At 44.8% G+C, this 15,364-nt stretch overlaps 1 protein-coding gene across 2 annotated transcripts; it reads left to right on the top strand.

Annotated features, from left to right (window-relative positions):
* Nucleotides 1-1,540: 1,540 nt before the first annotated feature.
* Nucleotides 1,541-13,905, top strand: LOC136512719 (RNA cytidine acetyltransferase 1-like). 2 transcript variants are annotated; one of them, XM_066506718.1, is made up of 26 exons: nt 1,541-2,791; nt 3,278-3,782; nt 4,164-4,335; nt 4,429-4,551; nt 4,753-4,926; nt 5,124-5,234; nt 5,317-5,450; nt 5,528-5,621; nt 5,715-5,813; nt 7,035-7,171; nt 7,248-7,342; nt 7,444-7,567; nt 7,647-7,734; nt 7,873-7,972; nt 8,060-8,112; nt 9,050-9,226; nt 9,310-9,347; nt 10,037-10,124; nt 10,863-11,042; nt 11,143-11,251; nt 11,459-11,528; nt 11,601-11,748; nt 11,895-12,023; nt 12,115-12,240; nt 12,422-12,487; nt 13,015-13,905. In XM_066506718.1, exons 2-26 carry the CDS (start codon nt 3,586-3,588, stop codon nt 13,255-13,257), a joined length of 3,075 nt encoding a protein of 1,024 aa, XP_066362815.1. In that variant the 5' UTR covers nt 1,541-2,791; nt 3,278-3,585; the 3' UTR covers nt 13,258-13,905. The 2 variants fall into 2 exon arrangements, with proteins under 2 accessions (XP_066362815.1, XP_066362814.1); XM_066506717.1 differs by having other exon boundaries at nt 1,541-2,951.
* The last annotated feature ends 1,459 nt before the right edge of the window (nt 13,906-15,364 follow it).

Below are 15,364 nucleotides of genomic sequence, written 5' to 3'. Positions count from 1 at the left end.
AACTGCAGACTTGCACTGATCAACATCTGGAAACACCACATCTACATCAATGCATGGATCATTAGGATCATACGAAAACATGGGAGCATCATACTCATCTACATCATCAAGTATTTCACCATCAGGATCAAACTCTGGATCAGAGTAATCATCATCAGAGTCGGAAGATGCTCCTAAATCAGTGTCATAGCTGCTGTCAGAGAATATGCCCTTATCATCATCTCCAACCTCCTCCTCATCTCCTACCCCCTTATCATCATCTCCAACCTCCTCCTCATCTCCTACCCCCTCATCATCATCTCCTACCCCCTCATCATCATCATCATCATTTGTTGCTCCCTCATTTGTGGTGGCTACCTCATTTGTGCTCCCCTCAATTAGGTGTATTCTACTCCTCACATTAGGATGACACCTACGTTTGGTTGGTGAAACTGCAGTGGCCCTTCAAAATCATTTATCTGGGCATTGATGCAAGCTACCCCCTTGTCTACATTGAGTACAAACCACTCTAAAAGATGTTCATCAGTTTTCATCTCAAATGAATCATTTTCTAAATCACGCCATAAGGTTATGTATTGCTTAGACCCCCACATGCAATGCTCAGCTACGAAATCAACCAACTGCAGCAGCCCAAAGCTATGTATGTCATCAACAACTTTAGTTGGCAAAGTTTTACCCTGCTACCATGACTTTGGACCATTGTCTGACAAGCTGAAAAAATATCGAATTCTAACTACAACTCGTATACCCCTGTGATTTGGCCTACAAACCACAGAAGTAGTATGCGGTTAGTTTATCCAACTCAAACCATCAACAATGCACTCACTCTGGCAAAAAAAACCCAACAGTAGATAATGGTTAGGGTTTGCTGAAACCACCTTTGCTCTTCCATGTTGGTCGATATGACAGATCCCGTGCGTTAAGCTGTCATCGGCGCCATCCACGTAGCAGACCTAAGCCACGCGCCTATCTCGCACCAATAAGGAAGGATTCAATTCAAGGCGGGCGCGGTCGCTCACCCGTCGGGAGCCGGAGACGGGCGCCGCGGAGACCCGCGGCCAGGCGCCGCCCGCTCCGCCCGCCCTGATGCCGCTCCGCCCGCCCCTGCGCCCCGGCCCGCTCCGCGCCCACGTCGCCCCGATGCCGCACCTGCTCCGCCCGCCCTAATGCCGACGCTGCTTCGAGCCGCCGCACCCACACCGCACGCTCCGCCGCCTGGAACTGCGCCGCCCGCTCCCTCCCTCTCCGATGCGGTCCGATGGAGTCGAGAAACAGCCAGAAAGGATAAGGGGCAGTGTTGGCATTTGGACTTTCCTTTTCAGGATTGGAATTTTTTTAATTCATCTATTCGATGGCCATCTGACGGACGTCCAAAGTAGGGGTATACGGACACTTCAGTTCAAAATAACAAGGGCAAAAACACAAAGTTAAAAAAATAAGGGCAAAATCACAATTGAAGTACTGAACAATGGCAAGAACACAATTCTTCCTATCATAGTACAAGAACGTGACGCAACACAACTAACGAATTTCGCATGCCACTGAGGGGCCGGATCGGCAAAAATGCCACATAAGATATTTTCGAAATTGACGTATGGGATTGGGATTAGTGTCTGAGAATGGTACACACTCCTTGAGCTCCGAGTGGTGTGCGAGCACCTTTGCTTCCTGTCTTTTCCTCGACCATTCTTCTGTCTTCACACTAGTCGCTACCAGGGGCAGATGCCTTCAAACTATCTCCATTCCTGCCTAAACCTGCATTATAAATTAGTCAATTTAAAAAAAAACAACGTGAGTTCATTTCAAAATTGCATACACCAGTTCAGTAGCCACGGGCGGGGAGGCGGGGGCCAAACATGAATGAATCAGAAACGTGTGCTGGGAGAAGGGGCGACGTGGGCAAACGGAGATGGTTGGCCGGGTATGTGTGTGCGCCGGGACGCTGGCCAGACACGTCGCCGCCGCGGGGCCCAGGCGACCCAGCTGCCGTGTCTTCTTCTTTTCCTCGGCGAAGAACAGACCAGTAGTTCGCCGTCGCGGCACGGAATTTCTGCGTCGCCGCAACACAACGGCCGGATGCAGACATGCAGGTTCTGCCCAACACGGCCAGCTGGCCAGGCTCGGCTCCCATGGTACAACCTCTCGCGTTTGTTTCCCTGAACCAAAATGAGCCGAGCCAAATAGAGATTGTGTTTGTTTGGCTGCACAGATGCATATAGGAAATTCTGGTAATGTTACCACCTCACCCTTCAAGCCATTTCATCGAACACTCTACTACCGTGGCCTGAGCAACTCCACCGGCACGAGCGTGGGCGCGCTCGAACACGATGGGCGCGTGGCCCTCGAGCCGCAGCTCGCGCGCGGTAGCTAGCCCCGTGGCGACGCAGAGCGAGCACGACGGCCGCGGCGCGGCGAACGACCCCCACGTTGTGCGTCTCTAAGCTGGAGCTCATGCCCGGGGGCTCCCTCGTGGGCCTACTCCGCCAGCTGGGCCGCCCGATGGGGGAGCGCCCCATCGCCGCCGTGGCGTGACAGGCGTTGCTCGGGCTCGCGGCGTTCCATGCGCTCCGCGTCGAGCTTCCGCGTCGGCGCTCCCAAGTGCAGCCCGTGGACACGAAGCATGGCGAGGGCGACGGCCATGGCGAGCGCTCTCATCCTCCTTGCATGCCAGCCCTGTCCGTCCGGCGGCCAAGATAAAAGAGGAGCTGAGAAAGAGAGGCGCGGTGGAGGCGGCGGTGCCGTAGCGGTCGTGGTGCGCGAGAAGTCCAGAAGGGGCCGTGGCTGAAAGGAGGTATAGCCCCATCTCACGCGTCAGCGCTCAAGCCAGCCAGGGCCCAGGGCCAGTAGAAACGAAACTCTGGAGCCAGGCCCGTGGGTGCTTTAACGCTCGTGCGGCCAAGGATCAAACAAACGTGTTGCATGGGTTGGGCCTGGCGGAGGGCATGGGCTAGGTAAACAAACAGCCCCTAAAATTCTCCCCCGTTCCGTACTTTTCAGCTTGTTTTTTCAGCTGAAACAACGTTTTTCTCTCCCAACAAATCAGCCGGAACAGTATTTCGGCTTGTTTTTTCAGCAAAGCGGTGTTTACGTCCTTTTTATGGAATGTCAGACATGCAAATAGGGATTATTACGCAATTCCAAAGCTAGCGATCACATTGACTCGATGGCCTTTTGGGCACCGATAATAATATAGCCATGCTAACATCCACGTTAGAAATAGACATGCAAATAGGCTTGTATTTTTTTTTGAGCACTTGTTTTATTTTTTCTGTTGTAGGCTTACCTCGCTGCCAAAAAGAAAGACAGGAATTGGGAGTTGCTCTGCTCTTAAAAAGCCCAGCCCAATCTACAGCCCAGTATCGCGCTCCCTAATAAAAACTAGGGGGCAATCTCAAACGTGCGCCCCCATCCCGCCGTCCACGCTCCCATCACACATCATCCCCTGTCCCCTTCTCCGTCCTCCCGCCCGCGCCTTCACCGATTCAGGCCGGCGTCTGCGAGGCGGCTAAACCCTAGCTAAACCCCCCCCACCGCCCCCCTCGGAAACAGCCGCCGCCGGCGACAGCAGGTAGGAGCTGCGGCAGGATGAGGAAGAAGGTGGACGAGCGCATCCGCACGCTGATCGAGAACGGCGTGCGGCAGCGGCACCGCTCCATGTTCGTCATCGTCGGCGACAAGTCGCGCGACAAGATCGTCAACCTCAACTACATGCTCACCAAGTTCCGCGTCAAGTCGCGCCCCTCCGTCCTCTGGTGCTACCGCGACAAGCTCGAGATCAGCAGGTGATGGTGATGCCCTTGCGACTGGCCGCGTCTTCCTCCACCGCACGCTTGCTTTACTTAGGGCATGTTTGGATACAAGGCCTAATTGCTAGCTAGGTAAAAATTAGCCAAAATAGTTCTAGTGCATCCAAACAGGAGAGCTAATAGGTGGGCTACTTTTTTAGCCAAGTCATCAACTAGTTATTAGCCAACTAGCTAGCCAACCATAGCTAATTTGGGCTAATTTTTAGCCCCAACTAGTAATTAGCCATGTGTATCCAAACAGACCCTTAACTTGCTGCTCGGTTGGTGGATGAATTGGCTGAGACGACACGGCTTGCATTGTGCAGTGCTGTATTTACTTACTTCCCTACTTGTCCTCCATTTCATCCTGTACCGTAGCCACAAGAAGAAGCGCGGCAAGCAGATCAAGAAGCTCATGCAGCGGGGTCTCCTGGACCCTGAGAAGGCCGACCCGTTCTCCCTCTTCATGGAGACCTCGGACATTACATACTGCCTCTACAGAGACTCTGAGCGGGTCCTTGGTAACACGTTCGGCATGTGCATACTACAGGTTCTGCCTGAAGCTTCTCTTCTATTACATTTGGTTGAGGCTGCCATCCTCGGCTTCCTTGTTGCTGAATTTTCTTTGTTGATGATGCTTCAGGACTTTGAGGCGCTGACGCCTAACCTTCTTGCACGGACCATTGAGACAGTTGAGGGTGGTGGTTTGATAATCCTGCTGCTCCGCTCGCTGTCCTCGCTCACGAGCCTCTATACAATGGTCATGGTGAGTTTCGTTTATCCTCTCTGCATTTCACTTCTCTTTCACCCATACACACTCAATTAAGTAAGGAACTCGATAGCTTCGATAGTTTTTTTTTGGGTACCACATGTTGTCTATTAAGAATGAAGAATCTCTATACCACCTGCCCCATGCCCCATTCGTGCTGAATTAGATTTTTGAGTTTGGTTCTTTCTGTGCCAACAGGATGTCCATGAAAGGTTTCGAACAGAGTCTCATACTCAAGCGGCCGCAAGGTTCAATGAGAGGTTCTTGCTGTCTATAGCATCATGCAAAGCATGTGTTGTGATGGACGATGAACTTAACATTTTGCCGATATCATCTCACATGAAATTCATACAACCAGTTACAAACAATGAGGTATGGGTGCTTAATTCCATTTCCTTTATTGTTATGTTAAGCATTCCTTTTTTTCCTAATAGGATTTCTTCTCTTTTATCCTATGATGAATGGCTTTGCTGAGTTTTCCATGTTCTGGTGAATCCCTTGGATATTTTGTTTCTGTAATTCATATCATTTGATTCCTCTGCAATGTGCATATTTTATCATGTGCCTAGGATTCTGAGGGATTGTCGAAACGAGAGAGGGAGTTGAAAGACCTCAAGGATCAATTTCGTGAAGACTTTCCTGTTGGTCCTTTAATTGGAAAGTGCTGCACACTGGATCAGGTGCAGTTCGATGCTAATTCCATCAATATTTTCACAAAAAAAGATTTTTGTGCCATATGTTGAAACTTAAAGTCACTTGCAGGGTAAAGCTGTCATCAACTTTCTTGACTCTATTTTGGATAAGTCCCTGAGGAGTACGGTTGCTTTGCTTGCTGCTCGTGGACGTGGTAAATCAGCAGCCCTTGGTCTTGCCATTGCTGGAGCCGTAACAGCTGGGTAAAGCTCAATCCAATGGAAGTCAATATTTAGTCGAATGTGCTAATATTCTTAGTGCTAATTGTTTGATTTCTTAGGTATTCAAATATATTTGTCACCGCTCCAAGTCCAGAAAACTTAAAAACTCTGTTTGACTTTGTGTGCAAGGGAATAAATGCATTGGAGTACAAGGTGCTTTTCTGCTATTTGGTTTTGTTGTTAAAGTGTAGCTGTGTTCTTTACATGTGCTTTTAAATTTTTAATGCATCTTCTTTCCTCTTTCAGGAGCATTTGCATTATGATGTGGTGAAGAGTGCCGATCCAGAACTGAAGAAAGCAACAATTCAAATAAATGTCTATAAGCAACATCGTCAGACAATCCAGGTAATTACTTGGTTGCTTGCCAAGCCTACCATTTGTGTTTGATAGTCCTATCCAAAGCACCCACGATGATGCTCCATCCTGAAGCTCACTTCGCAGATAAGTTGGAAACCGACTTCAGCTCATGCGTTCTAAAGACTCTTAGCCTCCCCTGTGAAATTTTGGGGCTGGTTCCCATTTTTGAGGGCTTAAATTTTATTACTTAGTCTCAAGTTTCCTCGGGAAGGGCAAACAGTAATTACTTCTCAAGATGTTGTAAAATAATAACTTGTTTAGATGCTGTTTAAGCAAGCGCAATGCACATTTTTAACTATCGTGATGATGATCATTATGGACCATAGTTGTGGTGTTTCTGTTATTATTAATTGTTAGAGAGAGGCAGAAGGCAGTTCAAGATTAAGCCTATGCGGTTGATCGGATGGTTAGGTGTGAACATACACTGGGATTGTTAATAGGAAGCAAATCGATTCAATTTTAATTACTCAAGATATATATTTTATGGTTACCTGCTGCCTGGTTGAGACTTGAGATTATGGTTTACTATGCTATCTGCTTTTTTCGTTTGGCAATCAATAACGTAAAAATGCTTGTATCGTCTTATTATCTTTGCATCTCATATGAATGTGGAGTCTACACTTATAGTGCTAACTTGAACAATTGATCACTAATTCGTTATGAATCTAGAAATATGTATCCTATCATTGAATAATGTAAATGGCGAAAGAATAGATTTACGTAAATCAAAATACTAGTAACACGGTGGTTGGACACCGAGTTGTAGTAACAGCCAGCCAGGGTTAAAATCCTGGCTTTCAAAAAAAAAAAAAATCCCCTTGCTGTGCCGCCCCTAAAAAATAGTGGCAGGGCGCCAGCCTGTGGTAACGGTACAGTCCTACCTGGGGGTAGTGGCAGTGGTCGCTAGCCTAGGTTACGGTGCGGCCCTATAGGGTGAGGCCAGGGTTCGAGGGTTTTCTCGGCCGGTTTGGCTGAGGTTTCTTAGTGCAAAATCGTCAGGGCAGTCTTTCCCCCACCGGTCGAGTTTTTTTTTATTGTGCAATGTAGATTATATTTTATTTCATCCCAATGGAAAAATGCATTGTCCTTGGAAAGCTTATATTTCTCCATCTACATTGAATATATGTACTTATGAAGAAAACTGCTTTGCGACTACTCACCTTGCTTAATATGAGTTTACCTGGCTCTTAGAGTTGCTAATGTCTGCAGTTTCTGAGACCACATGATCATGGAAAGCTTTCTCAAGTTGAACTCCTTGTTATTGATGAAGCTGCTGCTATTCCATTGCCCATTGTTAAGTCCATGCTTGGTCCATACCTTGTTTTCCTCTCTTCCACTGTCAATGGGTATGTTTTCAGTTACTTTATATGGTATCATAATTCAGTCATGGATGTAATCGACCATGATGATTTTGTGTTGTAGGTACGAAGGTACAGGTCGATCATTGTCTCTGAAGCTTCTCCAGCAACTAGAATCCCAAAGCCAGCCATCTGCTCAATCTAATGGATCTAATTCCAGTAAGAGTCGTTTAAGTTTTCAATTTCATTGTACTACTTTTTGGAAGAAATCTCCATGTTTCTTGTTTTGCATTTATAGTCTACTCTGTTTTGTCATGTAGGTAGGCTCTTTAAGAAAATTGAATTGAACGAATCTATTAGATATGCCTCTGGTGACCCTATTGAGACCTGGCTTAATGACTTACTTTGTTTGGACCTTGCAAACTCCATTCCAAATATCAGCAGGTGAGCATCATCCGAATACCTACTTTTTTGCTGTCCAAATTTGCAGTATTTTAAACAAAGAATTATGGTTTCTTCTTAGGCTACCTCACCCAAAAGAATGTGATCTGTATTATGTCAACCGGGACACACTTTTCTCATATCACAAGGAGAGTGAGATATTTTTACAGGTATCAGCAACATTCCTTTTTGCATGCTCCGTTCATATATTTGGAAAATTAGGCTGCTAAATTTAAAACAATTATATAAATTTAAGGAGAATGTATTTCATCTTCCTAAATGGATACTGGTCTCATTAATATTTTCAGCGGATGATGGCACTTTATGTTGCTTCCCACTACAAAAATTCGCCTAATGACTTGCAATTAATGGCGGATGCACCAGCACATCATTTGTTTGTATTGCTTGGTATATGGACTGACCCTCTTGCCATTATAGATGTTCAATATGATACTATAATTGTGCAGTACTTACTTGTGTTTCCATGTTTGATAGGCCCTGTTGATGAGTCCAAAAACCAGCTCCCTGATATCCTGTGTGTAATCCAGGTTCTGATAACTTTCTTGAATTAATTCCTTTGGATGTTATTTTGAAATTTGCTCCTGGTTCTTCTCGTTGTTGTTTTAGAGAATCAGCACTGGTTGCATCGATTCATTGCCACCGCACAGACATGGTATAAAAAGTTATTCTAGGGCAATCACTCCACAAGTAGTCCCCACAACAAGATTACGCAAGTAAAGAAAATAGTGCAACATGTCTTCAAGTAGCCCTATGGACAAGCCTTGGCAGCCAAAATATAATATTCAATGCGCTTGCACCGACTCAAACAAGAGCTGGTTCTTCTCTCGCCTTTTCATGCATCGTATACTCTAGTAATTTTATTCAGTATGGTTCGCTTCCACATCAGCTCAAGGCTCGCTTTTCACTGCCACTGGAGAGGCCTTTAGGTTCTTCAATTGTACAGCACCGGGTCACATGAACCATTGCCACATATATGCATAATATTTCTCCTTACATAGACACCAAGTGCACCAGTACTTAGTTTTTTTATTAAAGTTATATGTCATTGACCTAACTGACTTTTGTTTGAGTTAATTCTTTTTGTATCAAAAACAAAAAGAAGGGCAGGCCTGGTGCAAGCGGTAGAGTCTTACCGCATGTGACCGGAAGGTCCCGGGTTCGAGTCGCAGTCTCCTCGCATTGCACAGGCGAGGGTAAGGCTTGCCACCGACACCCTTCCCTAGACCCCGCACAGAGCGGGAGCTCTCTGCACTGGGTGCGCCCTTTTTTTAATTCTTTTTGTATCACCATGAGAACTAGCATTCTTAGCTGTTGGCTTCAGTCTAAGATATTCTAATCAAGCACCAAAGCCACTAACAAGTTTCATATTGTCTGTGGCCTATTTTAAGGTTATTTCATACTATATGCGTCATGTAATACAGAAATATTACGTATAAGATGTAGAATTTTAATTTGTATTTTCAGGTTTGTTTGGAAGGACAAATATCTCGAAAGTCAGCTATGAAAAGCCTAAGTGAGGGCCGTTCACCTTCCGGCGATCAAATACCATGGAAATTTTGTGAACAGTTCCAAGACAATGTATTTCCAAGTCTCTCAGGAGCTCGTATAGTGCGAATTGCTGTCCATCCTAGCGCCTTGAGGGTACATTCTTTTTACATTTATGTGACTTGGTTTACGTATGTTGACATCATCCTATATCATTCTATGTTCTTTGCCTAATGTAGCTTGGGTATGGTTCAGCTGCCGTGGACCTTCTAACAAGGTACTCTTCTTTACATTGCTTCCGTTTGTATAAAAAAACTGGACCTGCGAGGGTATGACCACCCCCAGGCATTGCATTAAGAAGAAGACCTTCTCACGCAGGCCCGAACCCCTGCCCCACCCTTACACAGCGGCACCGTCGCCCTGTGAGAACGGGCCGGTCCTTAGGCCTGTGCTTTGGCGTGGGACAGACGAGGGGATTTTTTTAACCCCAGCTTGAAATTCGCTCCCACGGGGAGTCGAATCCAGGAGTGCCGCCGGGACGCTCTAACCAGTTGGACTAGAGGCCCTTTGGCTGCTTCCGTTTGTATCCTTATGGCATATAGTGATTACTGGTGGTTTGCTTCTGATTCTAAATTTTACTCTTCTTTACGCTGCTTTACTTTGCACCTGATATATAGGATTATTGGTGCTTCGCTTTTTATTCTAAAGCAAACACAACCCTTACAGTCTTAACCATCGCTGTGATATTAAACCCCCCTGATTTCCTGTATTAAATGTTTTCCAACCATAGTGGCACTTGTTCACCCATGCGCAACTTTTGTACAGAAGTATTTCTTGGAAATATATTCATAATTTATCTTTTATCCGTCACATGTCTGAAAAGGACTGTATAACTGAACTACCTAATTCAACTATAGCTGTTTTTATTTTATTTGACCGTGACCTTTTTTTAAAAAAAAATTGAAGGTACTATGAAGGACAAATGATAAAATTTGATGACGATGAGGAGGAAACAGAAGAGCCTGAAGTGAACATTACTGAAGCTGCAGAGAAGGTTCGAATGGAAAGCTATTTGTACTCAATATTACGCTCAAAGAAAATAGCTGGAACTAAGCTTACAAAGGAACTTGGATATATTTCCCATACCTTCTATTACTATTGCTAATTTATTTTTAACTTTTGCAAACCGTACGACACTAACTAGGGAAAATTATATTGTTATATCCACTACTATTACAGCTTAAATATTTGGTAGAAAAATAACACATGTTTTCATTTGTTTTCTACTGTATAATATGGAGTATACGATTGTTTACCAGGTGGTCCAGGCGTATAACTATCAATACAGCCTTTTCTATTTAGGATATATTTGGTTGTATCCATACTATAATTCAGTCGCATTCCTTTACTTTGTCCATTTTTATGCAAGTTTCATCCTCAATTTTGAGTTAAACAATGCACTTGTTGAATGATCTCAATTATATGTTGATTTTTTTGTATTTTGCCTCATGAAAGTTATGAATAGTGAATTTGTTATATGCGCTTCCTTTGGATATTTAGCATTACATATGCCCTTCTGTTTGATTGTATCACCAACTATAACCTATGTTACACGGATACGTCCAGGAAGGCGTATGTTACACGGATAGTCTATAACATTATTATTATTCTTCTGCTGGCAAATAAAGGCGTAAAAAGGATTTAACATATAATAAATATGTTATCACTTACATTGGTACAGCTCTTTTCCTTACTGGTATAACAACTTTTAACTTGGTATATGTTGTTTCAGGCTTCACTGCTAGAAGAGAACATAAAACCTAGAGCAAATCTTCCGCCACTCCTTGTTCATCTTCGTGATCGTCGTCGTGAGAAGCTCCATTATCTTGGTGTATCTTTTGGACTAACGCAAGAGCTTTTCCGCTTTTGGCGGAAGCACAACTTCTATCCGTTCTATGTTGGCCAGATTCCAGTAATGATATCTAACCAGACTTGCCATAACAGATTGACAGAACTTAGTGTTTCAGTTTCACCTTCTGTTGTGCTTATTGCTATATCTTTTTTTTTCCCAGAGTGCTGTTACTGGTGAGCATACTTGTATGGTGTTGAGGCCCTTAAATAGTGATGATATTGAAGTTAGTGAGCCAAACAAATGTGGATTTTTTGATCCATTTTATCAAGGTACTAATTTTTCACGTTTTGCTCGATCTCATTTACATTTCTAGCTGAAGCTGCTTAGTGTGCTTTACCTCAAGTTCAGTAAAAAAAAGGGTTTTAATCTTCCTAATCTTAGATGCACAGATGGTGTTTTGTTTTTCTTATTACATCATTCTTTTGCGTAAAAGGCTTATTTTTGGTGCTCTAGCTAAATTTGAAAGCTATGTTCAGATTTCAGACAAAGATTCAGGCGGCTTTTGGGAACTTCTTTCCGGCATCTCAATTTTAAGCTTGCAATGAGGTATGAACATTCAAATTACGTTAGCGCAGTAAATTTTCCGCATTCTAATTTTTTGTTTTGTATATTTTCTAGTGTCTTGGCTTCGAAGATTGATTACTCAAACCATGAGCCTTCAGAATACGATAATAATAGCACCTCAAAGTTATTGGGAGACATGTTATCACCACATGACATGAAACGGCTAGAAGCATATTCAAACAATTTAGTCGATTATCATCTGGTAAGAAACACAGTTATCCAATCCAGAAGATAAGGTGTATGTAGTTTTGATGCATTTGCAGAGTATATTTTTCTGCTGTGCTGTGAGAATAATTGTCTTTTGCATCTAAATCATTACTCCAAATTTCAATGCGTTTGGTATTCCAGATTCTGGACCTTGTACCCATCCTTGCACACCAGTATTTTTCGGAGAGGCTTCCAGTGTCATTGCATGGTGCCCAAGCAGCTGTTTTGTTCTGTATGGGTCTGCAGGACAAAGACATAGGCACTGTAAAGGTAAGCTCATGTTTAATCTAAAGCAAGTCCAAAGTACTTGGCATTCTCATCAAGATTTCTCACAGCTCTTCACTAATTTATTTAATCACAGGAAGAACTCGGGATAGAAAGGGAACAGGTTCTATCAAACTTCATCAAGACAATGAAGAAGTTGTATGGTTATCTTCATAACATTGCAGGAAAAGAAATTGAAGCAACCCTACCTCGACTGAAAGAGGTAAGAAAATATATTTAGTTTCTTTCTGTAAATTTCAATTCATAAAACATTGCATGCTAGCTAGTGCATTACTGTAGTCACATGAAATTTGTATGACCATACTCTGGAACACCTTTTTATTCTTTTGTTTTTTTCGCAAGCGTCGTGCTTTGACTTGCTCATACTATGTTGCTATACCCAGATTGAAATGCCCCCTCTTAGCAAATCAATGGATGAGGACCTTGCAGAAGCAGCCAAGGAAGTTGAGGTGAGAATTCAAACTGCCATCAATAAATACTTATAATTCTGAGCTTGGTACTAAGTAACAAGGACGATCAAAGAATTCCATGTACCTTGAGGGATCCTAATTAGATGCAAATACTTAGTTGTTACTATAATAGGTAAGAGATAGATTATTTCTTTCTTTCTTTCTTTCTTCAAGACCTGGAAACAGCCTCTTGCAGAAATGCAGGGAAAGGCTGCGTACAAAAGACCCAAGTGGTCGGACCCTTCCCCTGACCCTGCGCAAGCGGGAGCTATGTGTACTGGGGCTGCCCTTTCTTTCTTCAAGAACCCAGTGAATAGCCAGTTCGATCGTCTTGTGCACAAAATCAAATTCTAGCTTCAGTATACCTACAATTGTGTATATGATTTTGATCTACTCCATCTCATATAAAGAGGCAATCGTGTCAGCTAGGTTTTTTGGCTGGTCTATACATTGATTTCATGAAGCCAAGCATGAAGGTTTTACCCCTTATTGACACTTCTGTCAACGCCGTATGGGCAAAATCTCAGGAACAGAGAAGAGCCGCAAATGAAGCTGCTGTGGACCCAAAGATTCTGCAAAAGTATGCAATTGGTGACGACAATGAGATGGAGAAAGCCCTGCTGAACACCAAGGTGTCTGCAAGCGGCATCATCAGTGTGAAGTCCAACAAAACAAAGGCAGACAAGAAAGAGAAGCACAAGGAATCAGGCAAATCGAAAAGGGAAGGAGCAGACGGTGGCAGATCCGAGTCGAAAAAGAAAAGGTCTTAAGCTATCCCTTGAATTTGTATCTGTCACACATTTGACTTCCTGTGTCTTGGAGCTCTGGTCCAGCTCTGATCAAAGGAAAGGAGACACCCAGCAGAGGTTGGTTGAACGACGTGGCTAGTTGTGGGTTTGCACTTCTGACGAAGTTCCAATGACCGGTCGCTGTCCACAAATTTTGATGTAACATTTCTTCAATAGAATATACTCCTAGTTTTTGCTGTATGCTGACTATCATGCAGTTCATTTTTGTTGGAGAAAAGAAGCAACTTACTACTTCCTAGTTTAACCAACTGCTGATGTTCCTAACGTGTGCCTGGGACCTATGGTGAGGTTTGAGGAAGAAGAGTGGCGTTTGTGTGTGTGTTGCCATCGTATGTCGCTGTCGTTGGTAAGCAGCAACAACGATGCAACACCGAAGACTTGAGGTGCTGTTTGGTTGGGGAAACTGTAACGTGATTTGATTACGATGGTAACCGATCCCTTTACTACCTGTTTGTTTCAGCCCTTCCGTAATCAACTCCCACCGTTATCGGATACCGGCCTATAAAAAAGTAATTACCGCTCTCTCCCCAGCGTAATCAGATCGCGATTTGTCTTCGTCTCCCCTCGACCCTGCGCCGGCGGCTCCGCCTTCACCGGTGGAGCACTGGGAGCAACTCCGCCGATGCGCCGGTGGTTAGCTCGCTGCTCCATGCCTCCATACCATGCTGGCGTCCTACAGGCTACAGTTATCTACTTCCTCGTCCATCCCTATCTCTGCCACTCCCATTCTCTGATTGCTTCCAGCTTTCCCCATTACCGTTACACCAAGTGAAACAAACAAACAGCCTGTTCGGAAGACCGTAAATGATCGTAGATTATTTACTGCTGACTGGTTTGGTGTAAGAGAAAAACACTGTTGGCTATTTGTTAACGTTACCACCGTATTCTATTTACGTTTGCGTTTGCATCACCATTTCTGATCCAAACACCTTGTAAATTCGATCCATAATTCGTGATACTAGAGCAACATGTCGATCGAGCGACCGCTTGACTTGATGGCACACAGGCTGCAATGTTTGTGTCTGTCAACACGCACCATCGTTTCCCTTTTGCACCAATAACTGCAGACTCTAAAGGCCTCAAATCAAAACCACTGCACCAACAGTTCCTGGCCGTTTTGATGGGTGATAGCCGAGATTTTTTTTATTTCTAACCCTTTTTTAAACCTATTTCCAAATCTGACACTGTTTTTTATTTTTAAATCTAACACTTTTGGCCGCGCCTATTGCCACGGCGCGGCCAAACAACGCTGCCGTGCCATGCAAGGTGGCGCGACAACGCTGCTGACGTGGCAATAGGCGGGCCGCTGACCGGTAACGTGGCGGGCCTTTGCCGCGCCATCGCGCACGGCCCGACAAGGCCAAATACAGGCCTGCGGATAGGCCTCCCTCCCCTCACTCTCTCTCTCACTCCAGTCGAATCGGATCGAGGAGGAGACGCGCCCGCTGCCGCCCGCGGCCAGTCGTCGCTACGCCTCCCCCCGCGACCACCCGCCCCCGCGCCACCCTCTCTCCCCATTCCCTCCCTCTCTCTCTCTGTCTCAGTGTCTCCCCACCGCTCCAGGGAGCTATGCCCTTTGCCGGCGCGGCGGCCCCTTCCCCACCGTCGGCCGGCCTCTCCCCCCCATTGTCTCCTTCACCTGCGCCCTCCTGTCCCTCCCCTGGCCGGCCGGCGGTGTGCCACACCCCTCCCTCTCTCTCCTACTCCCAGAAGAAGCCCGCCGCCGGCGGCCACCTCGTCACCATTGGTGGATTTGGTTCAGCCCCAATCTCCCTCTCGTTGTCAAGGTACTCCCATTGTCTATTTGTTGATTGAATTGAAACTGTTGTTACTTAGGGTTAAGATGCAAAATTAGTTTTAATGAGAAATGATTTCTATAATTAGTTGGGGTCCCAATCAGATGAGATTATTTAGGTTGTCCAACAGGTTTTAGTAGTATAGTTAGTACAGTAAGTTAGTATAGTTAGTGACGTTAGTTAGTATAGTTAGTTAGTTTAGTTAGTTAGTGTAATTAGTATAAATAGTTATTGTAGTTAGTCTTGTATAGGTGTTAATATTGGATTAGTTA

Source organism: Miscanthus floridulus, chromosome 16, assembly GCF_019320115.1.
Source record: "Miscanthus floridulus cultivar M001 chromosome 16, ASM1932011v1, whole genome shotgun sequence".
Taxonomy (NCBI): Eukaryota; Viridiplantae; Streptophyta; class Magnoliopsida; order Poales; family Poaceae; genus Miscanthus; species Miscanthus floridulus.
This window is presented reverse-complemented; position numbering and strand designations above follow the sequence as displayed.

Bases quoted from the DNA above. Each gene is read 5' to 3' on its own strand.
- LOC136512719 (XM_066506718.1), top strand. From the start codon at position 3,586: ATGAGGAAGAAGGTGGACGAGCGCATCCGCACGCTGATCGAGAACGGC. The intron at 7,973-8,059 runs GTATATGGACTG...CATGTTTGATAG, and splicing joins TCATTTGTTTGTATTGCTTG to GCCCTGTTGATGAGTCCAAA. The intron at 12,024-12,114 runs GTAAGCTCATGT...ATTTAATCACAG, and splicing joins AAGACATAGGCACTGTAAAG to GAAGAACTCGGGATAGAAAG.